Source organism: Neopsephotus bourkii, unplaced genomic scaffold, assembly GCF_033783945.1.
Source record: "Neopsephotus bourkii isolate Nb327-2 ecotype Australia unplaced genomic scaffold, CSIRO-AGI_Nbou_v1 NB_1792, whole genome shotgun sequence".
In the NCBI taxonomy this organism is placed as follows: domain Eukaryota; kingdom Metazoa; phylum Chordata; class Aves; order Psittaciformes; family Psittacidae; genus Neopsephotus; species Neopsephotus bourkii.
The window spans coordinates 1,201,524-1,226,038 of record NW_026902266.1 but is presented as its reverse complement, the minus strand read 5'-3'; the positions used below and the strand labels follow the sequence as shown (position 1 = coordinate 1,226,038).

Below are 24,515 nucleotides of genomic sequence, written 5' to 3'. Positions count from 1 at the left end.
CAGCTATTTGGAGATTATTAACATTGAGCCTCCTCCTCGGAATGCCACCCCTCTTAGGTTTGGGCTTGAGGTGGAAATTGAGTTTGCAACGCACAAGGCGGTGGTCTGTTTGGCATTCTGCACTAGGCATCACTCTGGTCTGGCAGACATCACGAATATTTCTCTGGCGCACTAAAACATAATCAATGAGATGCCAATGTTTAGATTGAGGGTGCATCCAGGTTGTCTTCCAGCTGTCTTTCTGCTGGAAGATAGTGTTGGTGATGAGAAGCTGTTGCTCTGCACAGAACTCTAGTAAGAGGTGGCTGTTATCATTGCAGCTGCCAACACCGTGCTTGCCTAGTAGCCCTTTCCAGGCTTCAAAGTTCTTTCCTACTCGGGCGTTGAAATCACCAAGGATTATAATCTTATCTTCTATAGGAACCTTTTGAGTGAGGTGACGCAGGTCAGAGTAGAATTTTTCTGCAGGGTTGGCTTGCAGAGTTGGAGCATATATGCTGAAAAGAACAACATGTTGCTTATTGTGTAGTGGAAGACGTAAGGAGATAATACGGTCGGAATGACCTATCGGCAAATTTTCAAGTTTGGAGGCTATGGAGTTTTTAATCATGAAGCCGACTCCAGAAAGATGACTTCCAGTTTTGGGTTTGCCTGACCAGTACAGTGTATAGCCAGCACCGTGTTCTTTGAGGCTACCTTCCTCATGAAGACGAACTTCACTGAGAGCAGCGATATCGACATTAAGTCGTGAGAATTCATGGGCAATTAGCGCAGAACGGCGCTCAGGATGCCCACTGTTCACTGTATCAAGCATAGTTCTGATGTTCCAACATGCGAGTGTCAATCTGGACACACCTTTGGAGGCAGGTGTATGCCTTTGTCTCTGTCTTTAATTGACCGCAATAGAAGATGCCCGTTGGCCGTGGCTAGCCAACCAGGTGAAGGGGAAGATAAGCTTTGGTTAGGCCACCTTTTCTAGGCCTCTCTCCATATGAAGCAAGCAGTGCTGTCCTTGAAAAAGGCTGCTTGGTCATTCAGGATGCTGCCGAACAAGACAGTCATCTCCTGGGTCAGTCTCGAGCGACCAATGTCCTGAACCACCTGCATGCAGGGTTGGGTCTGCAACTTCCAGTGCACCTTATCACCTGCCGTTTCGTCCCTCGCCTGTCGCTACAGGGCTTTGAAAGTGTGGGTAAACCCTTCGGGCCTGCGCAGTGGATTTATTTTAGGTGAGGCACAGCGTGCGCAGAACTGGCCTCACCCTTTACACCTGAGGTTTATCTGCCAGGGCCTAGCGAGCTTGGATGGTGACAGCAAAGTCCTCGGGTCATAGGCTTGATTAGAGTATCCTTCACTTAGATGGATGGCCTTACAGGGCTGTACGAGCTCCATCTGCCCGGGTTTAAAATTGGAGTTGTCCTTCTCCTAGGATGGTTGCCTGAGGGCTAGTGAGCCCATCCTGCCCATGAACACACTTTGTCTGACCCTTCATTTGAGACCTTGACTGGCATGGGAAACCCTACCGGAAGCATAAGCCACCACCAGCGTAGCTCCCAACTTCGCAAGGGCACGTGAGTTTTTTCCCCACGACAAGGGGGTGTCCGTGAAACAGCCAATACCCCCCTAAAACCTCAGTAACACCCTCGAGACCCCAAATACCCCCAGGGACCCCAAATACACCCTTGTGGCTCCAGTACCCCCAACTGCCCCCCCGTGTCCCTCACCGGGCATTGGGCTGCACTGCACGATGGAGCAGAAAGTATCCCGGGTGCGCTTGTGCTTCTCCTCAACGCACTGCAGGTCCTCCTGACGGGGCAGGCAGCAGAAATCCACGGCCACGCCGCGCCGCCAGCCGAACGGGCACCACAGTTCCACATGCGTGCTCCTGGGCTGCCGGACGCTGGGACCCAGGAACGCTGGCGTCCGAAACACGACGGCGACCTGGCGATGGACATCGGCCCGCGTGAAGGAGCCGCGAGCTCCCCAGCCCTCGGCCTAGAAGCGCACCTCGACGTCCCCTCCACGCCTGTCCTCCAGCACCAGCAGCACCGCTCGGGGTCCGCGCTCCAAGGCCGGGCCCAGCAGCTCCCGCAGCCCCCCCCCCGCTGTCACCACTCAGCCCCCCCGGCGGCGGCCACAGGGCCCTCCGTGTGGGCCAGGCCAGCAGCAGCACCTGTGCGGTCCGCACCAGGCCCGGGCCCGCAGGGCGGCCGCCAACACCACCGCCATCTTCCACTCAGCCTGACCCCAGCAGTGATCTACCCCTTCCAGGTAACTGCCCCCAGCTTATATACTGGCCATGACGTGCTGTGGAATACCTCTTTGGCTAGTTTGGGTCAGGTGTCCTGTCTCTGCTTCCTCCTGGCTTCCCCTCCTCCCTGGCAGAGCATGAGACTCAGAAAGTCCTTGATCGGAGTAAACATTACTGGGCAACAACTAAAACCATCGGTGTTATCAGCGTTGTTCCCAGGCCGAAAGTCAAAATCACAGCACTGCACCAGCTACTAAGGAGAAAAATGACTGCTACTGCTGAACCCAGGACAGCTTCAAATCATGATCTGCACTGTCCAGAAAGCACCACGTATTCCAAACACCGCTATGGTGTTGTGTTAGGAATCACAGGAGATAGGTTAAAATTCTAACATACCTTTAACTTGGCATACTTGGAAAGGAGGCTAAAGTACACTGGTTCATAAGCATATTTTCTGTATTTGTCTTCAGCTCTTAACTTTAAACCACATTGCATCCTTACTCCACTAAATACCAGGAAAAACTGTTACTCCTTTACTGGAACTTCCCAGAATGTGACAGTAAGATGCCATACATTGCAAGCATCAATAAAAACTCTACTGCAGTCAGCAAAACTGTGTCCCCAAGAAAGCAAGATCTATTTTTGGCAGAAAGATATGCCAATCAAAACCTTGACTGAACAAGATGCAGTTTGTATCTTCAAACTGTTTCTTGTAAATTTCTGCCACCAGTGAAAACTCGATTTTAACATATATGGGTACCAAAGGAAGTTGTAGCGGCTGGTAACTATCTCTGCAGTTTTTTACAAATCAGAAGCACAGGAATTAATCACAGAATTATAGAATGGTTTGGGTTGGAAAAAACCTTAAAATCATCTTGTTCCAACCCTGCTACCATGGGAAGGGACATTTCCCACTAGATCAGGTTGCTCAAAGGATGCTCCTCACATCCTATTTAAATGTAGAAAAGAAATAAAAGGGATGGGATTAGGAAGGTATTCAGGTAAAAAAAATGGTGACAATAGTATCTGGTTTAAGTTTTAACGACTTTATTTAAAAGTCATTCAGCTACCCTTGTTCACAAGTCATGACAATTTATGCAGTAGACAGAGTATCAAAAGAAACAGTGGTATTTCACAGCACAGATACATTGTTCAAAAGGCTCGATGCAGTAACATTCTGTAGGATGAAACACTTCAAAAATTGTTTATTTTTTTTTTTTTTTACTGAAGCTGGAATGAGAGAGGCTATGAAAATTATGCTGTAATTAAAATGGCTGCAACTCACATCTACGATACCCCGGCTAGCAGGTTTCAACGCGGACTCCCAAAGACACCCGCTACAAACTGCCCAACTGCCGGGGACCCACCGTTTCAGCGAGGTTTAGGAAAAGCCAAGACTTCAGCTATGTACCTGCCATGCCACTTTGCTGACAGCGCGCACCTACTAAACGCGACCCATCTTTCAAGACTCCTTACCCCTTACTCGCGACCCGGGTCCAGGCAGCCGAGGGCCCCTGCGCCAACACACCGAAACCTGCCAGCAGGCGCCCGCCGCCGCCCTGAGCCCCAGTGACAGTCTTAGCCGGGCTCGGAAACCCTTGGCGCTGCTCGGCCCGATCCCGCCGCACAGACTCAGACACCCCATCAGCGGCGCCGCGTTCCCGCCCCCCGGCAACAGACCCGGCACAGCCCAACCATCTGTGGGGGAGGAGGGAGGAAAATGACTCTCTCCGTGTAGCATTTATCCGTATAGGGACGGAGAGAGGAGGCTTCAGTGGGGTTATCTTGGTGGCTCAGACTTTGTCAACAAGTAAGAGCTCGATTATAGCTGCCTCCCTGAGAATACGCTAAGACCAACTCGTCCACCATGACTCCTGTCCAGACGATGGTACCGCCCCAAGGCGGAACCCTGTAATTATCGCGAGAGGCCTTTGCGTGGGTTGTCATGGGAACGGTGCCGGCGATAGCAGTCGTGCCAGCTCGTCCGGCCCCGCGCTGCCGCCCTCCCGCGGTAGAGGTGGGACGGACACGGTGGTGCCGGAGCATAACGCGGTCCTGTGTCAGCCCCTCCGGGGGAGGAGGGCTCAACCTGCCTCAGGCAGGGTGGCCGGAGCTGCGGCTCTGTCGGGCAGCACGCCCAAAGAAGCAGCGCCCGGGGCTCCTTTTGGAAGCGCAGGAAAGGGCTGCCTGCCTGCCTGCCTATCTGCCTATCTACCTACCTACCTACCTATCTGCCTGCGGTACGTGGTAACTTCCAGTAAGATAACTGTGTGTTGTGTACGGTTGTTTGTATGGGCTTGTTTGGTTGGTTGGTTTTTGTTCCGGAATCAGCCTGTTCCACAGACTAAGCCTGGGATCTGTAAGTTGACGTGAACTGACTCTTTTTCTTCTCTGCCCATTTCTTTATACTTTGTTATGCATGGGAAGGCCACGAAGGTACTATGAGGGCTGGAGTACCTCTCTTGTGAAAACAGGGTGAGAGAGTTAGGGTTGTTCAGCCTGGAGAAGAGAAGGCTGTATGGAGACTTTAGAGCAGCCTTCCAGTACCTAAAAGGGGCTTATAAGAAAGCTGGAGAGGGATGTTTTACAAGGACATGTAGTAACAGGACACGGGGGAATGGCTTCAGGCAGTCAGAGGGGAGATTTAGGTTAGATTTAGGTTAGATGTAAGAAATAAGTTCTTCCTGGTGAGGGTGGTGGAGCACTGCACAGGTTGTTCAGAGGAACTGTGGCTGCCCCATCCTCGGCAGTGTTCAAGGCCGAGTTGGATGGGGCTTTGAGCAACCTGGTCTAGTAGAAGGTGTCCCTGTGCATGGCAGGAGGGTTGGAACTAGATGTTTTTTAAGATCCCTTTCAGCCCAAACCGTTATTTGATCTGGTGTGTGTACATGAGTCAGTTTGTACTTTTTCTTGCACTGCAATAATAAGTTGTATTCATTTGGGCCTTCTGAAAAATACCAGATACTCAGATACCTAATTTCTGTAAATTCACACTTTTTTTTTTTTTTTTTTTGCAGAGAACCATGCTTTTCTATTGTTTAAACTCAAATTTTAATTGAAACAGGGAATGTGATCATTTGGATTTGGGAACTCCCACTGTTTAGAAGTGCTGAATATAAAAGGCTTTTTGTTGCTTTATTTGATATGTTCAGGGTGTCTTTAAAATATTCTCATTCTTTTCTTGATGCAAATTTTTCTAGTCCCATGTTTTTAAGAAAATAACAATAAAAAGAGCCAGGAGGTTTCCTTTGTTGTGAGACTACTTTTAAGATTTTAGCTATTTAAAGTTCTATGACAGTATGCACATTTGAATACTTTGGTTGGCGCTTGATAATATAAATGTATATTTGTACATATATTAATAAGTGTATAGTAGCAAGCTAGTCTATACTCCGAACATTGAATCGATAGAAAGGATTTGAAACTTGTGTAATCTGCATCTGAAATACTGCTGTGTTTGTGTTGCTTTATTATAAAACTGATAGTTTGAAAGGTGGTGGGTTTTTTTCTTTCCAATTTTAGGTCTCAGTGGATATTAAGAGGGGAAGCTTGGATAAAATACCAAGGCCTGCATCTAGCTCAAGAGCTTATCCTAATTGTAGATCTTTAAAACATCTATGGAGTTACCAACAGCAGAGCCACATTTGCCTAAGGTAATTCTTTTCACCTTCATTAGGTTAGAAACCCTGTATCTAATTCTTACTAGAATGCCAAAGGAGTAAGATTCTGCCTTTTTCGCTTCATATAAAGTCCTGGGCTCTGCAGGCGTGCTAAGGGGTTATGTGAAAGCTCATGAATGTGGGCTGCTCTTTGTGCATACATGGAATGATGTTTAATTTCATTTTTCAAAACCTGTGTTACTTTTGTGTTCACCACAAAAAGGGCTATTCAGCAGTACAACCTGGAAAACTGGTTTGTCTTCCTCTTTATGTTTAAGCAGATTATTAAATACTGTCTTAAAGAAAATCTGTCAATAATGCATAGATACATAGCTACAGGCTGTTGATGCGTGAGCCATGAAATTGTGTTTCGCTTCCATCCCATTTGTCCTTTTAAATTTAAGATGGATAAAAATTATATTTACTATTAAAAGAAATTGTGAGCAATCTTCACAAGTTGAATTTTTGTTTATAAAGTGCTAACAGGATATGTTTGAATCAAATAAAAAAAAATTCATCATGTTTCAAGAAGTATGTAAGCTCCAGGGATTTAACAGAAACCATCTGTCCTCTGAAAAAACTAATATTGGGGATTAACTTAATTTTGGGAATGGGGTATTGGATAAGGTTGTTGGGATGTAGGAAGTGGGTCTTGGGAGTTACAGATTTGGATTGTTATAGTTAAGATTAGTCCAATTGTATTGTCCCTCTGTTCACCTGTCTGTAGAATGGGATGCTTCACAGAAGTATTAAAATATTTTTTTATAGGTTCACTATTGGGTATTAAGTTAACATCAGGTAACTCTTAATCCAAATTTAGACCTATGCAATTGCATGAAAATTTCTGTTGCTTGAGACATAAAATAAGCATAACCTTTTCAGCCCTTCAAAGACTATAAAAAACTATGAGGAAAGTTTGGAATGCTACTACATGGTGCAGTGGACCCACAGTGTCAGGGAATGAACAAGGCTGTTGTACACACAAGCTGTTAATTGGTTGACTCTAGCCTGTGCTGCAGCAGAAATGGCATAAACCTTTGAAATCTTTTCCTAGTCTGGCAACCCCAAATCTTGCATTCTGCGGAATGATGAGATTGAGAATCAATGTGATATCTAGGAAACAGAATTCTGTGTTGTATCTGAAAATGGTTGTTTCATTTAAGAAGTACTTAAAAACAGTGATGTATAGAATCAGCAAAAATCACAGAAAAAATAAGCTTAAAAATAATTTCCTCAGCCTGACTAGTAGTCAGTGCAGTGTTATATAGAATTGTTGTTAGCCTTTGTAATAGTATGTGATTATTGTGATTATATTTTTCTCCCCCCAGAATATTTTTAGTTTTGTGATAACAATTAATTTGGATTTCATAGGTTGATTCACCTGTCAGTTTGCCTGGTAGTCATCAAAGAGGCAGTTTAGAACACTGCTGTCCAGAGGAAAACAAAGGTGATAACAGAGAGAAATCTGATGTCAAGGAATTAAGAATAGATTGGCAAACCACGATGGAGAGTACAACTGTCTTTCTTCAGAAATGTATACGGAATCGCAAGAAGCTGTCAGGTGTGGAATGACTTTCACTTTCTTGTGTTGTGGCTAGACCAAATATAATGTTTGTGTAGTTTGGGTAAAATTCTATTGGTGGTGGGAAAAGAGGGTGCAAATTGATAAAATCCTAGAAGAGAAGGAGGTGTGAAAATTCATACCTTCATTTCTCTTCACTATATTGAATACATCTTTGAAATAAATGTGTTATTACTGCCATTACTACCACAACATATGTCTTGTGGCATCTAAGCTGTGATATGCACCCAGGAGAACCCATCTGCATGTGTCCTATGGAACCATGGTAGGAGATGTGTTCAGTAAGGCGTTTTTATCAAACTTTTCACACAGATCATGATAACTTGTTAGAAATTTTGTATCCTAATAATGGTCCACCAGTCCAAAAACCTGGAAATTATGGTTGTAATTTATAGTGTTTAATAACTGAACAATGCTAATACTAATAACATACTTTACATACAAATATGCAGTATCTAATTTTGATGAAGGCAGTTTTAGAAATGCTTCAGATTGCTTTCTTTATTACGATTCTATAAGTTGTAATAAATTAACTTTCTAGAGCTTCTGCCTCTTTAAAAATAGAAAAGGTCAGTATGTGAAGCAAAAGTTTGGATACCTTCTTCAAGGTTAGATAAGATTTCATGGCAGAATTGCAGTCAAAATAAATCCCTTGATTCCTGTTCCTGTGTTTGAGTGCTAGTACGCTAGTAGTTATAATTTTTTAAACAGTAATCCATACAGAGGCTTTGTGGATTGCAAAAAATATTTTGGTGTCTTTATTGTTAACATTTCAAAAAGTATCTTTAAACATTGTTTCAATTGTATTTTTTTTTTTGGTGAAAGGCTTTTTCATATGTTTTTAGGATGTATCTCTAACTCAGATTCTGGAGGCGACTGCACTGAAATACAGACTTTAAAATTCTGTGAACCTTCCCAAGGAAAACTAAGTAATGCAAGAGCAGGTACTACTTTTCAGGTTTATAAAGTGAACTGTGCAATAAAACTTCTGCCCCCCTTCCACTTGTTAATCCTTCTCAGAGTTTGGGACCATGGTGTATTTGTGTGTATATTCTGTAGTTATAAAGAAATATAACAAATTGAAAATGTATGTACCTTGTGATATTCAAGAGGTGTTGGATGAATACTTTATTTAAAGATTATTTTATTAAAGGATATTCACTTTCTTTAATGATATGGTAGTATTTGAGTTTTACATTGTTTCAGTCAATCTAATAAGGCAGAATCCAGGGGTGATTCTATGTAGTGCAGTAGTGCTGGTAATCTAGCATAGTATTAATTTCTTCAAAAAAGAAACGGGATAGAGCTCAACTTCAAAGCTTCACTCAGGACTTTCAGGTCAAATCCATTTGCTCGGTTCTGGCCACTTGAAATAAATGCTCTTTTTTCAGCTTCTGCCCTTGGGGCTTTCCTGGAGCTCAGTTAAGCACTTATAGCTCTCCCTTGCTGTGTCACTCATCTCCTTTTATGGCATAAAGTAGACCAGTGCATTACAGTAAAGGCTTGGGATGAATGGGTGTGTAAAGCATTTGACCTCAAAAGATTAGAAAAATAAAGGGCATTGAAGGACTCCAAAACTTTGTGGGACAGGGACAGCACTACAGTTGTTTCCTTTATTCTTGCTATGGAAGCTAAGCTTAACCAGGAAAGAGGGCAGAGCATGAGAATGCTATATGAAGGGGAAAAGCTAAAAGTGATAAGAAATTGTAATCTGCATGTTTAAGAAAAAATGAGATAGTACAAAAATCTATTTTAATCAAATAATTGCAGTTTCCATCCATAATATTTCACTATTTCTGTTTTTCGAAAAACCTGTTTTCTAGAACCAGTATCAGAATCTGGTTTAGCTGAGATATAACTCAAGACTGAAACTTCAATAACATTTAAAAGTAGAGATATTACAGAATCTCTTTTAACTCCAGAATTATTCATTTTAGTGAATGACAGTTCATCGTGTATTCTACTTAGGCTGAGGAAATTATTTTTTATTTTTAAGCTTTTTTTTTTTCTTGTGGTTTTTGCTGATACTGTGGAGATATCACTCTTCTATTATAAATTTGAATCAAATCACTTGCTCAAAATGCAGGGGGCTCTGTCTCTGTTCCCCCTATACCCAGCTGCTAGAGTTCAGAGTGCGATTCAGTGTTCTGTTACAAAGACTTCTATATTTTCCATGCTATAAACAGGTTTAGAAACAAGCATGACATATGTGCTTGAGAGTATTTTTACTCATGTCTATGGTTGAAATCAAACAACTTGAACTGCATTTTTTTTCTGCTTTTTTTTTTTTTAATTGAAATGCTTCGAGCTAAAATTAATTTAAAATGCATTCTACAGCAAACCCTTCCAACTTGGAATATTCTGAAGAAACAGATGTAGATCCTCAGATTCAAGCAGCTATAAAGAAAATGAATAAACTTGACACAATACTGGCAAAAAAACATTTTAAGGAGAGAGCAATTAAAAAACAAGGCAAAGAAATGAGGGCAAAGCTCTGGGAAGAGCTTCAGGTTAGAATGTTCTGATTATTTTGTAAATAATTTGTACTTAATACGAAGTAAGATAGTTTTGCATCTTAAAGTAGTGTCTAACAATTATGTTTCATAGACATTATTTTATTAAATAACTCACGGTTGTATGTGTAAAGTGAAGAAATACATCTTAAAAAGTAACTTTGAATAGGTTTTAATATATATTGCCAACAGGCTTTGAAAGAAGGCCATGGTCATTAAAAACTGGTAAGACCAGAAGCCAAATATGCAGCTGTCTAGGCGTGGTTTGCTAGTACAGTTTTACGCTTGAGCTTGCTTGTTGCAGGTATGGTAGTGTGTAATGTTTGTGAACCGAGGCTTAAAAGTGTTTATGTCCCTCCAGTATGATTTTTCTTAGGCCCATCTATTTCAGTATTGTCTGTTACTGAACAAAAGAGATGCCCTCTGAGGAAGGTGTAAGAACCATACAGCATAAATTACTTCACATTATTCCTATCCTGCTCTCTAGCAGTTAGATGTCAGTTGAAGCCTTGAAACATACGAGTATTTCGTCTGTGGTTAAGTTTTGTATAATTTACATGAATGCAAATGTCAGTTGCAAAAGAGACATAATTGCAGTTGGTTTGACTGCATCTCATAATTTCAATGGGTTTGGATTCAAAGCCATGTATAAATTACAGAACTTTTGTATTATAAAATGTATCTCCATATACAAGACAACATGTTAGGCTTTAAAATTCTACCGTGCCTTTATCATAACTTCATGAGATGCTGTGAGAGGCTGATAGTCTTAAGAAATAAATAAAATAGTCTGTAAATGTTGCCATAGAACAAGGGATTTTTAATAGGGTCTTAAGTTCATTAGACCTGACAGTGTATTTTGCCTTCAAGTATTTTTTTTTGTCAATATATGCATGTATCTGTAAATTTATGTTTTATTTCTTTATTTCTTTTGAATAGTCTATCAGATCCACTGAAAGCCATGAAGAGATAGAAAACACAAAATTTTTTTTAGCTTTGATCTCGCCATGGCAGGATACAGCTGGTAAGTAAGAAGGAGAAGAATATATCCTGTTATAATTATCCCATATTTTGATTAATATTTTTTGATACTATAAGGCTTTCAAACCTTTACAATAAAATAATATTTGCATGTAAGAGTACATCAAGGGAATATATGAAAACTTAAATGAAATAATTTTTGCATTATCACAAATGTAGATGTTGTACTTCAACATCAGGGTTGTTTTTTTAATGGAAACTACATATGAAGCTTGATCTTGGATTTTTTTTTTTAATTGGCTTTTTTTCTGAAAATTCAAGGGAAAAAAATTAGGATAGGTGGCAGTTTCAAAAAGTGAAGATATGCTAAAGATATAATAGGAGAATATTCTCAAGGAGGAAAGACCAGGAAGTCTGTTAAGATAATTTCTGAGCTTTATTATGGTGTGATAATAAACAAACAAATATTCAAAGTGGAAGTGAACACACTGCTAAGAAGGAACTTTTGCATTTTAGTCTTTTAGTAAAAATCACTTCCATCTCAAGTAGCATTTAAACTGCCAAGTTCTGTAGCTGCATTAAAAGTAGACAAGGGACTAATGAAGGATTGAGTTCTTTACTAGAAAAAGTAAACAAATAGTTAATAAAACAGAAATGTGGAATGTGATATATAACAAATTGTAGTGAATACCAATAATGTAAAACTGTAGGTAGAGTATGGAAAGATAAGTTAAGAAATTATTTAGGCATCTTTTTTTTTCTACTGAATCAGAAGGACACAGTTTCTGTTGGAGTTCTGAAGCAAGTGGTTGAAGCACATTCTGAAGTATCAGTATTTTTTTCCAAGAATGCGAAGAGGATGTGCCTGCTCACAGGGACCTGAAAAAAGAAAATATTGGTTATTTTAAAATGTCCTTTTTCTTTCTGTGTCTGGACTTTTACTGAGGGAGACACTGGAACAAACTGTAGGCATTCTGTTCACAATGTGTTGATTGGGCAGGGGAAACAAAATCAGATTCAACTTGTCAAGAGCATACCATGTCAAAATTACTCGAGTGGGTTTAGGAAAAATTGCATTTTGAATACTCTGTCTTGGTGGTGTAGCTCTCAGAGGTGTGTCAGTTGTACATACATTTTACATTCTGTCCTGCACCTGTATACCTTGATTGAAAGGGTTTCTTGCTGAAAGGAAACAGAATTGTGGTGTATCCTGTCTTTTTTACTTTTTGGGGAGAGAACAGGTATTTGAGATCTAAATGATTATTGTTGAGCAAAAATCTCAGCTTGAATGTTGGAAATATGTGCATAATAAGGGTAGCGATTTGTGGGTAAAACACCAGCAAAGCTTATTATTATAAGGTAACCTGCTTTTATTTTTACACTAGAGTTTGGGCTGTTAGGGAAGAACACAGAATTTGATATGAGAGATATTGAAAGAGTCTCCAGTAGGTGTCAGGATATAGTAAAAAACAGTAGGCAAGCAAGACTATATGGTTGTTAATGAACTCCATGCTCCAATTCCCCTGTTATTTCAAAGGTAACTCCTTGCTGTAGAGATCATGTGCATCATATGGGTTCCAGTGTACTCTACTGAGGAAACTCTGCACAGTTCAGATTTATATTTATACTCCAGCTTGATCTTTATCTTGAATTTTCTGTGACATGCTGGTGCCTTACTTTTCAAGTCTTGTTTGTTTATTTATTTATTTATTTAAATGAATGCCCAGGTAGCTGCTTTGGCTGATACTGAAATGGAATGCAATTTATCTGTTTTGGCTTTCAGAGCTTGAATTTGATAAAGAACCCTATTAAATAAAATAAATAGGGGAGCTGTTTAATTATAGCTTTTAATGTGGCTGTGAAATCAAACACAAGTTCCAGGTACAAAATCTGAGCCCCTCAGATGCAAAAACCCCTCTGACACACTCATGGCAGAAAATGAAATCAGGAGTTAATTACATAGCCTTAAATTTATTTCCCTGTGCTCTGTGGAACAAAATCATACTTTTGGTTGAGTCCATTAAGCTCTGTTAATACAGGATGTTGGTTTTTCTTTCCATATGTGAAATATATGTTTCTTTGCAATAAGTCCTTCGCTGTAAGTGCTAAGTGTATAGACTCCAAGCTAATGCTCTATTTTACACTTCCAGTTAATATGTCAATATCATGATTGAATTTTTTCTTTGAGTAAGTGAAACAACTCTTGCATGCTAGGATGTTTGAACAGGTGGTTGTTTTTTTTTTTTCCTAGACTATACCCTTGACTAAGTCTAACAATTCATTCACAGGCAGACATCAGCTGTGAAAGCCTGGATACTTTATTCTCATTCCGAATTCTAGATGACTTGCCACATGGTGTCTGCAGAGGCTTTTGAACTTTAGGGCCTTGGGCTGTATCTTCTATAATGTACATTTTTGTCCTCGGTGAGCAGTAGTTTAAAAAACCCCAAACCAGACAGAGGAAGCAGTGTAATTATTCGTGAGAGACACCTTACATTTTCTTCTCCTTCTTTATTTCTTGAGAAATATGGTGGCTATGTAATTTATCCAAGTAAATTTCTTTAACTTTCATATGTGAGGTCTTATACTGTACATGAAAACAGATCTTCTTTAAATACAATTTAAATTTTACTGAAAAAATTCCTTGCAGGTCCCTCCTGTGCCAAGGAAGAAGAAAGACTTACTTCAGTATTTCACACACAAATTAATCCAGAAGATTATGATAGCCATAAACCCCAGTGTAATCAGGGTAACCTTTATTAATTATATAGTTTATTTGTGGCAAAAAAACATGTGCCCCTCTACTCTGCTCTTGTGAGACCTGACTTGGAGTGTTGTGTGCAGTTCTGGTGTCCTCAACATAAAAAGGACATGGAACTGTTGGAACAAGTCCACAGGAGGGCCACGAGGAGGATGATCAGGGGACTGGAGCACCTCCTGTATGAAGATAGGCTGAGAAAGTTGGGGCTTTTCAACCTGGAGAAGGCTGCATGGAGACCTCATAGCAGCCTTCCAGTATCTGAATGGGGGCCTATAGGGAATGCTGGGGATGGACTATTCATTAGGGACTCTAGTGACAGGAAAATACCTAATGGGTTCAAACTTAAATGGGAGAAGTTTCGATTGGATATAAGGAGGAAGTTCTTTACTGTAAGGGTGGTGAGGCCCTGGAATAGGTTGCCCAGGGAGGTTATGAATGCTCTAGCCCTGGCGGTGTTCAAGGCCAGGTTGGATAAAGCCTTGGGTGATATGGTTTAGTGTGACGTGTCCCTGCCCATGGCAGGGGGGTTGGAACTAGATGATCTTAGCATCCTTTCCACCCTTAACTATTCTATGATTCTATGGGTGGGTAATGAGGACTTGTCCTTTGTGACTAGGCCAATAAAATCAGAAAAAGCAAGGTTGCTAAGTGGACTGGTGACAGTTCTTTTTTTTTTTTTTTATTTTTTTAAATGATAGAATAATTTTGCTTGTGACTTTATCTAAAATAGTTTGCTCAACATGCAAAGAAAAATTTTTAAATCCAGGTTTATGAAACTTTTTCTTTCATTGCAAAATGATGAGGTATGTAACTGGTGGAAACAAGGACAGGCGGCCTGGGATGAATACAGGGATGTTGTCTGGGAAGCTAGAAACCAGGTTAGGAAAGCTAAGGCCCAGTTAGAATTAAACTTGGCTAGAGATGTGAAAGATAACAGGAAGGGATTCTATAGTTACATTGCAAATAAAAGACAGAGTAGGGACAACGTGGGCCCTCTCTGGAAGCTCTCAGGAGAACTGGCTACCCTGGATTTGGAGAAGGCTGAGGTTCTTAATGACTTCTTTGCCTCAGTCTTCACTGGCAAATGCTCTGACCACACCACCCAAGTCTTGGAAGGCAGACTCGGGGACTGTGAGAATGAAGACCTTGGGCCCACTGTAGGAGAGGATCTGGTTCGAGACCATCTTAAGAACCTGAACATACAAAAGTCCATGGGACCTGATGAAATCCATCTGCAGGTCCTGAAGAGGCTGGTGAATTAAGTTGCTAAGCCACTGTCCATCACATTTGAAAACTCATGGCAGTCAGGTGAAGTTCCCAATGACTGTAAAAAGGGAAATATAACCCCCATTTTCAAGAGGGGGAAAATGGATGATCCAGGGAACTACAGACCAGTCAGTCTCACCTCTGTGCCTGGCAAAATCTTGGAACAGATTCTCCTGGAAGGCATGTTAAGGCAAATGAAAATCAACACGGTGCTTGGTGACAGCCAGCATGGCTTCACTAAGGGGAAATCCTGCCTGACCAATTTGGTGGCTTTCTATTATGAGAATACGGAGCTGATGGGCAAGATAAGAGCAGTTGACGTCATCTACTTGGACTTGTGCAAAGTGTTCAACACTGTCCCACACGACATTCTTGTCTCTAAATCAGAGAGACATCAATTTGATGGATGGACCACTTGGTGGATAAAGAACTGGCTGGATGGCTGCACACAAAGAGTTGTGGTCAATGGCTCAATGTCCAGCTGGAGACCAGTAACAAGTGGTATCCCTCAGGGATGGGTGTTGGGACCAGGCTTGTTCAATATCTTTGTTGGCAACATAGACATTGGGATTGAATGAGCCCTCAGCAAGTTTGCCAATGACACCAAGCTGTGTGGTTTGGTTGAATGCCATCCAGAGGGACCTTGACACACTTGTGAGGTGGGCTGATGAAGTTTAACCACACCAAATGCAAGGTCCTACACCTGGGTTGGAGCAATCACAGGCACAGCTACAGGCTGGGCAGAGAAGAGATTCAGAGCAGCCCTGGGGAGAAGGACTTGGGGGTGTTGGTCGATGAGAAACTTAACATGAGCCAGCTTGAGTCTGCCCTTTCAGACCAGAAAGCCAACCGTATCCTGGGCTGCATCAAAAGGAGCGTGACAAGCAGGTCAAAGGAGGTGACCCTGCCCCTCTACTCTGCTCTTGTGAGACCTCACCTGGAGTATTGTGTACAGTTCTGGTGTCCTCAGCATAAAAAGGACATGGAACTGTTGGAACAAGTCCAGAGGAGGGCCATGAGGAGGATGATCAGGGGGCTGGAGCACTTCCTGTATGAAGATCGGCTGAGAAAGTTGGGGCTGTTCAGCCTGGAGAAGAGAAGGCTGCTTGGAGACCTCATAGCAGCCTTCCAGTATCTGAAGGGGGCATATAGGGATGCTGGGGAGGCACTCTTCATTACGAACTGTAGTGATAGGACAAGGGGTAAGGGGTTAAAACTTAAACAGGGGAAGTTTCGATTGGATATAAGGAGGAAGTTCTTTACTGTAAGGGTGGTGAGGCACTGGAATGGGTTGCCCAGGGAAGTTGTGAATGCTTCATCCCTGGCGGTGTTCAAGACCAGGTTGGATAAAGCCTTGGATGACATGGTTTAATGTGAGGTGTCCCTGCCCATGTCAGGGGGGATGGAGCTAGAGGATCTTAAGGTCCTTTCCACCCCTAATTGTTCTACTTTTCTAGGATTCTGTGACTCAATATACAGTGTATCATTGGTTCTTCGTGGAAATTCTTTAAAAACTTGTCTTTGCTGTTATGCTAAGGTACAGTATCTTTCATTATAGGCTTATATTCAAGAAACTATCTACAAATTAAGAGTGGTGCTGTATACAGTTTTAACTGTTCTGTTTTTTTTTTTGTTTGTTTTGTTTTGTTTTGTTTTGTTTTGTTTCCAGGAGAAATTCTCTAGATGTTTTGACAAACCTAAATCTTCAAACAAAACTAATTTCATATTTTATTACACAGATGATTGTAGAGGCTGCATTGCTTTTATAGATTAGGTACTTTCTGGCAAAAATCAGACATCTGTGCTGGTTGACCACAGAGGATTCTATGAGGCTCTGAAGGCAGTGTATGGACCCACATTCCAGGTTCAAAGCCCCTTACTTAGCGCAGATGGCCAAACGCTTCTTACAGATAAAATCTCCATCCTGAATCGTTGGTCTGAACATTTTCAAACCCTCTTTAGTGCTACTCGTGTAGTCCAAGGCAAAGGAATCCAGCACATTCTGCAACATCTGGTGAAAAACGAATTGGATTTAGCCCCTACCATGGGAGAGACTCTTAAGGCCATACAGCAGGTGAAAACTGGCAAGGCAGCTGGCGTTGATGGAATCCCGCCTGAAATATGGAAGTACGGAGGCCAAGCACTTCGCGCTAAATTCCATGAGTTAGTTGTGTGCTGTTGGGAACAAGGCAAAATACCGTCAGACTTTCATGATGCAATCATCGTCACTCTGTATAAGAAAAAAGGTGCGAAGTCAGACTGCTCAAGCCATCGTGGTATAACTCTGCTCTCCATTGCTGGTAAAATTCTTGCAAGAATACTATTGAACAGACTAGTACCTGCTATCGCAGAAGAACTTCTACCTGAAAGTCAGTGTGGTTTCAGGGCTAATAGAAGTACCACAGACATGGTATTTGTTCTCAGACAATTGCAAGAAAAGTGTAGAGAACAGAATAAGGGGTTATACGTAACTTTCGTTGACCTCACCAAAGCTTATGACACTGTGAGCAGGAAAGGCTTGTGGCTGATCTTAGAACGATTAGGTTGTCCCCCCAAGTTCCTCAAAATGATTATTCTGTTACATGAGGATCAGCAAGGCCAAGTCAGGTATGGTGATGCACTCTCTGAGCCTTTCCCAATAACCAATGGTGTGAAACAAGGTTGCGTTCTCGCACCGACTCTATTCACAGTCTTCTTCAGCATGATGCTCCAAAGGGTTACAGCAGACCTCGACGAACAAGACGGCATTTATATTCGATATCGTACCGGTGGTAGCCTATTCAATCTAAGGCGACTGAAGGCCCACACTAAGACCCTAAACCATCTTGTCCGTGAACTGCTTTTTGCTGATGATGCTGCCCTTGTTGCCCACACAGAAGCAGCTCTGCAGCGTTTAACATCTTGCTTCGCGGAGGCAGCCGAGGTTTTTTGGGCTGGAAGTCAGCTTGAAGAAGACAGTAGTCCTCTACCAGCCTGCACCACAAGAAGATTATCTCCATCCCCATATTACCATCGGCGAGTCAGAGCTTAAGACAGTTCAGCAGTTCAGCTATCTGGGAAGCATCATTTCCTCAGATGCCACGATCGACAAAGAGATAGACAACAGAATAGCAAAGGCATATAGAGCCTTTGGAAAACTCCATAAAAGAGTCTGGTGTAATAAACACCTGAAGAAATGTACAAAGGTCAGTGTCTACAGAGCCATTGTATTGTCTACTCTTTTATATGGGTCTGAATCATGGGTCATTTACCGTCCTCACCTGTGACTCCTGGAACGCTTTCATCAGCGCTGCTTCTAAACATCCATTGGACTGACTATGTGTCTAATGTCACTGTCCTCGAACGGGCAGGGGTCACCAGCATTGAGGCCATATTGCTGAAATTGCAGCTGCGCTGGGCAGGGCACATCTCTAGAATGAAGGATCACCGCCTCCCCAAGATCGTGTTTTATGGTGAACTTGCCACCGGTAGCCGCAAGAGAGGTGCCCCAAAGAAGAGATATAAGGACTCCCTGAAACAATACCTTAGCCTTGGCCATATTGACTACCATCAGTGGTCCACCTTGGCCTCCAATCGGGAGACTTGGAGGCACACCATACATAATGCCGCTGACTCCTTTGAGAGTTCATGAAGAACTAGTCTCGAGGAGAAAAGACAACGCAGGAAGAATCGTGCCCCACCTGTTCCACCCAAGGAGACCTTCTGCTATGCCTTTTGTAGCTGGATTTGCCTATCCCACATTGGCCTTCTTAGTCATCAGCACGCTTGTAGTAAGCGTGGGTAAAAGCCCTTCCCAAATCTTCGTTCGCGAAGTCAAGCCATGAATGAATGCATGACTTTCTGGCAAAAATCAGACATCTGTGCTGGTTCTTCTAGGATTCACTTTTTAAGTGTCCTGTATAGCTTTCAGATTCTGGTAGCAGAGTAATGTGTCCAACAATTCAAAATGGAATTGTGCTTCTCTGCCTCTGTTCTTTCCATATTTGAAATTCAATTTTGTATGGTTGAGTAACTTCTCACATGTGTTGTGACATAAGAAGAATAGCTTCAGCTGCCATTCTGTCAGCTGCAATTGTTTATTTCTTTGTCATCTACCATTCTATGTAAACAGAAGGAACCTGTCTTCCTGATTACTGGCTAATACGACAAGGGCATCTTCCTGAAGGTTGAACCATTGATGGCAACAGGATCTTTGCACTTTTTCAAATGTGACTGCACGTTTCAATTTTTAAACATGGACTGTAGCCCTCTTAAAATTTTATCACTTAGTCTACTATTATGTGACTTTTACCTTTGTGTTATTAAATGTTTTTTTTCACACTGGGTTGTATCAGGGCTGTGCTTTTGATATCTCTGTCTTCGTACCATGTGTCTTCATTCCTCCCTTAAAATGAATCTTGTCTCTTAGCTTCCACCTTCACAATTTCCTAGTTGTGATAGAGTGTCCTTGATTAGCAATAACAGGCTTCATTACCAGTATTCAGAACAGCAGTGGCTTCTGAAACCCATTGTGTCCGTAGTGTGTAAAAAGGATGCAGGGAATTTATTTCATACCTTTGGGAGTTTGCTTGCAGTCTATTCACTCTGAACAAGAGTTACTTCCATGTAAATTTCTATAGCCTATCTTCTATTATCAAACATTAATTTTGGGTTTTTGTAGGCAAATAGCACACCCCTTTCTCAAATCTCGACTTCCCAGAAGAGCAAAATGTATCATGCCTACTTCTGAAGCAGTTTTTGAGACATGGAATTTGGTTATATTTGCTTAGACTGGTTATTTAATGTGATAAATACTTGCTGTCTGTAAAGGAATTGCTGTTTTAAAACTGGTCTCTGAAAAACAGAATGCGTTCTAATTTTTGTGATGGATAAAACCCTGTTGTTGGAAAGAGCAATACATATGATGTTGTCAGAGTATCGTGGCTGTAATAACTTTACAGGTCTATAACAAGTTTATTTTTAAACAAACTTTGTTTTATAAGCTGTATTATAATATCAACTATATCATCTGTTCTTCAGCTGTTTTATTTTTAAAAATGTACTTGATATGTCTCCAAATATTTCTGTGGTTTTCAAAAAAATTATTGTCTGGTTTCATACGGATGATAGAACTAAAACAATGATAGGGTTTGAAAGAATGCTGTGGCTTTTAAAGCCACCATGTTTAACATTTTTGAGGTTTGAAATCCAAAGTATTTTTGGCAACATTGAATGGTCTCATATAATAAAAGCTTAAAATAAGATTGGATTTTGACAATAATTATGTTTTAAGTTAGCAATATTGTTCATATAAACAATGAAAACAGTATATAAAAAGTTTATCTATCCACTTTGTTAAAGTTTTAATGGGATTGCTGTTATTACAGCTCTTACTGAATCAGAGAAGGAATTATAACACAGCAACTTTTCTTCCTCAAACTTCAGATTATCCAAGTGAATTAGAAATAAATGAATTTCTTAATGAACCAGAAAAAATGCATATCAACAATAAAAATAATAAGGATTTCATTAAAAAGAACATAGAGGTAAGCATTAACACATAAAATCATTAACATTTTGTTAAGTGTTAACTAAAAATATTATGTAAATACTTCTGGAACCGTTTTTTTGTTTTTGTGGATTTTTGTTTTTATTTTGAGTCAGGAACAGTAAAAGCTAATTAGGCATAAATGAAAAAATTTTCCTGTTAAAAAGTGTTGCTTATGGCAGAGTATTCTATAAGGTAGTTCTCATCTTGGATGCTTATGTTGATGGGGATAATACTGCTCCTATGTATATGCTAAAGAGTATCGGAAACGGAATTGTTCTGTTTGTGTCTGGGCATAGCTAGTTTTGAGGGCAAATATTTCCTAAGACTTTTGTTAAGTGCATTTGCTATTAAGTTAAAGGAGGATGTTCTTAAGCATAGATAAGGAATAGGTATGCAAGTTGCTGTTGTATAGCCTGCATGGGACTGTTATTTACAGAAGACTTCTTTCTGTCAGAAAACAGATGCCTTGATTTTTGTGCTTTTTTTTTCTTCCTATGAAGTTCTAGTAGCTGTGATAATTTTTCATCTAGTAAAAAATATCCACCCCGCTCCTATGTCAAAAACTACTATAAGATTATCAGTTTTTATGTAGGCATCTAGATTTTTCTGTCAGAGTGATAATTTTTATTATGGGAATAAGCACGATTTGGATGTTAATTTCAGAGAGTTTAAACACTTTGTTTTAGTGCTGTGTGAGCTAATGGACTTCTAAATTTTGGGGTTTTTTTTTTGTTTCTTTGTGGGTTTTTTTTAAATATTTCAGCTAGCAAAGGATTCAGAAAACCGTTTCATGCTTGAAGAAGAAAGAAAAAGGCTAATTGAACTACTGAAAGATACAGAAGATGGAACCGAATTGCAAGGTCCTGAGGTATGGCAATTTGTACTGTCCTGCTTTATTTGGCTTATTTTTATGGTAATTCTAAATTTGACTTGGTATTAGTCCTACCATGAAGTAAATCACTGAGATACGAGACAAAAGCTGGAGAAATCCAATTGCTCTTTTGTCTTCAAGAATGATTTTTCATTGGCTGCTTTGTTAATTTTACTAGCACCTGGACATGCCTAGCCTCAGAAAAGCAACAGAACCTGAAAGTTCGACATGGGTGGAAGGAGCCTCAGAAGGACACTTTGTGAAAAAGATGACCTATTTTCTCTGCATAAAATGTGAAGTTATGGCCTATCAATCTGAGTGGCTAGTGCTGTAGTTTCAGGTAAAGGGGTCAGCAACTATTTCAGAAGAACTCTTCACGGTAAAAGAGTTGATTGTTACTTCTTCTAGGAGAGTCTGTGCCTCAAAATGTTTCCCAGTGATGTGAAGACATCATATAGTCTTTTGATCTTGTAGTTACTAGAAGATGCCCTTTATCAGATACTACTTAGAGGGGAATGTCACAGTGAAGGAGTGTTTTGGGGCTGTTTCACAGAAGTAATCATAAGGCTGTCAGGATGGGAAGATAAAATTTGGGTAGAAAAATGAATCATACTAGGAACTTACAGTACTTTTCAGCAATATAGTATTAAATATGTTAAAGTTATGTGTTTTCATAGAATTAACATCCTCTGACTATGTAAGCTTGATATAACACTTCAAGAAACCTGCATTTTAATAAACAAGAAGAAATATTGGGGAAAATGCTTGTGTAAAGAAATTGGGTAACCTTTCTAATTTGTTTTACATTTAAATGAACATTAAGTCTATAGTAATATTATGAGCTTTTCCACAGAATTTAAAAGCATACACTGAATCACAATACCTAAGAGAAAAGATGTGAACTCTGTGTAGAATGAACAAAGTATATCCAAAGCCCAGTTTCAGTTTAATTTATATAGCTAAAGTGATCTGCAGTAAATTATTTTTCAGTAGGTTAAATAACAGCTTAGGTGTGAAAGAAAGAAACAAAAGCAAATGCAATTTATTTTTTTAAATTGTCTCTTCCTGTATTTTATTTTAATCTATTTTTTAATAAGGTGATGAAGACATCAAAGAGGTGATGCTCTACGTTACTGTTCCTTAAAATGTGTCTAAAATCCACCTTCATAAATTACCGTTTCAGACATGGGTTTAGGATATGAGCTCAGGATTTTTTTCATCTGAATGGAAATCGAGAACTAACTTGCCCGTGGTTCACAACATTAAACAAATCTGTAATTTACTCAACTTAAGTGTGATTTCTAGGTTGAAACTCATTCACTTTGTAATCCAAAACTTTTCCCTTTACTCCAGGGGAACTAGTAAATATACACTGTGTTTTGTCATTTTCAGAGCTTTGTGGGTCAAATAAAGTTAAGGAGTCTGTAGAAATCAGGAAAACTTGGTGGTCAAATGACTAAGATTATATAATGTGCAGTATTTTAACAGTAACTTTTCATTCACAGTAAGATAATGTAGAAGCGCAGAAACATAACCTTTGCTGATCATTGGTATATAAAGTTTTAAAACTATCAGCCATGCTAAGTGCTTATGCTCATGAGATGAAAAACATCTGTAAAATTATACCAGTCTTCCTGTTGGCCTGATATTTGTTCCCTTACTTTACATAGAAAACTTAATTATTTTTGGACATGAATGCTGAGATTGCAGATTGACTTACTTATGTGTGTAAAATATTCATCAGTTAATGATGTTGCATAGGTATTTGGTTTATCTGACATAGTTTAGCACTCAAAACAATACAGTGGAAGGCTCTTTGGCCTAATGTTGACCTACTGGTTAGGAAAGTTGATTTTTATTTTACTTCTGAATTTGTTGCATATTAGAAGAATGAAGTTAAAGCGCACTGGATCATAATTTAGTTAATTTTTTGTCTGTGCATTTTGAAAAGATTCAAGGTATTCTGTTAAATCTGCTTGCAGCAGGATTGGCATTAGAACCCTGAGTAAGGGTGACAGACTGTTCAGCTGTAACAGTACTTCATCCAGTCTAATAGGAAGAAACCATAGGGAGAGTGTTGTGGCTGTTTTTTCCTCATCAAGGACGTGTTTCAGTGTGAGGACATAAAACTGTAGAGGTTTTACTATTTATATCGGGTATTAAATAGATCACAGGATGTGTGTTGCTCTATCTTCTTGACCAATGGACAAGAATGGGAAAGGTAATTTGTGAGTTAGTCGTCTGTACTAGATCATCTCTTCAAAGAAAACAGCTCCTAAATCTAAAACCAAAGTACAATAAAAGAAAGGTTTAGTTACTTAAACGTGTCTAGTCTGGAGATGAATTTGTTGTGTCTCACATTTGAATTTTATTATGGGTGAGGCATTTCCTGTGGCTGCTCTATAACAAAGATCATGAGGAAATTATCAGGTAATGAGTAATCTAGACTGCTTCAAGCAGGTCCAGGTAACTGTCCAGCTGATGGCTACTTTCATCTTACTTCTTACTAACTTTTAAAAAACTGATGCAACCACACTGGCTAAAATAGTGTTTTGGAGGTTATCAATCAAGGCAGATCTGGCTATGCTGTATGAATTCCTCTGTATAGCGTAATGTGGATCAGGTTAAATCAACTTAATTTGACTTGGACTACTAAATATGTCAAATATCCAAGCAGTATTTCTCACTTTTTAAATAAAGTGTTTTATGAGTATTTAAAATACTTTAGAAGTATGTATTCATGCTAATCTAATTTTCAAAGCTGCAGGGGTATAATTTGTTTCAGATGTTCCACAGTAATAAGCACTGACTGTGCTGCTATAAAAGTATTGTTCTGAGTTAAAACACAGGAAACATTGGCAGGACAGCAGCTTATTTTCCAAGCAAAGCTATCTTGCAAATACAGAAGAGAGTGTGTTGAGTCCATTTAACTCTGGAGTAAAGTGACTACTAGAGTAATTTGGTTACCTGGAGCACTAGGATATGATGGCATGGGATGCAAACAGTGAGCTGTACCTAGTTGAGCCCAGCTGCAGCTTGACTGACTCCTGTAGAGTCATTTCAGTGTGTTTGCACTGTGCCCTTCAATGTCAGATTAGGGG

General features: G+C 40.2%; 1 protein-coding gene across 1 annotated transcript in view; it reads left to right on the top strand.

Annotated features, from left to right (window-relative positions):
- Positions 1 to 5,772: 5,772 nt before the first annotated feature.
- FSIP1 (fibrous sheath interacting protein 1) overlaps positions 5,773 to 24,515 on the top strand; it is an 82,448-nt gene continuing 63,705 nt past the window's right edge. Inside the window, exons 1-8 of the mRNA XM_061380214.1 lie at positions 5,773 to 5,904; positions 7,282 to 7,471; positions 8,338 to 8,436; positions 9,830 to 10,002; positions 10,945 to 11,029; positions 13,637 to 13,735; positions 20,438 to 20,538; positions 21,307 to 21,411. Coding sequence (XP_061236198.1) covers positions 5,869 to 5,904; positions 7,282 to 7,471; positions 8,338 to 8,436; positions 9,830 to 10,002; positions 10,945 to 11,029; positions 13,637 to 13,735; positions 20,438 to 20,538; positions 21,307 to 21,411 — 888 coding nt within the window. The 5' untranslated portion in view covers positions 5,773 to 5,868. The remainder of the gene's footprint in view (positions 5,905 to 7,281; positions 7,472 to 8,337; positions 8,437 to 9,829; positions 10,003 to 10,944; positions 11,030 to 13,636; positions 13,736 to 20,437; positions 20,539 to 21,306; positions 21,412 to 24,515) is intronic.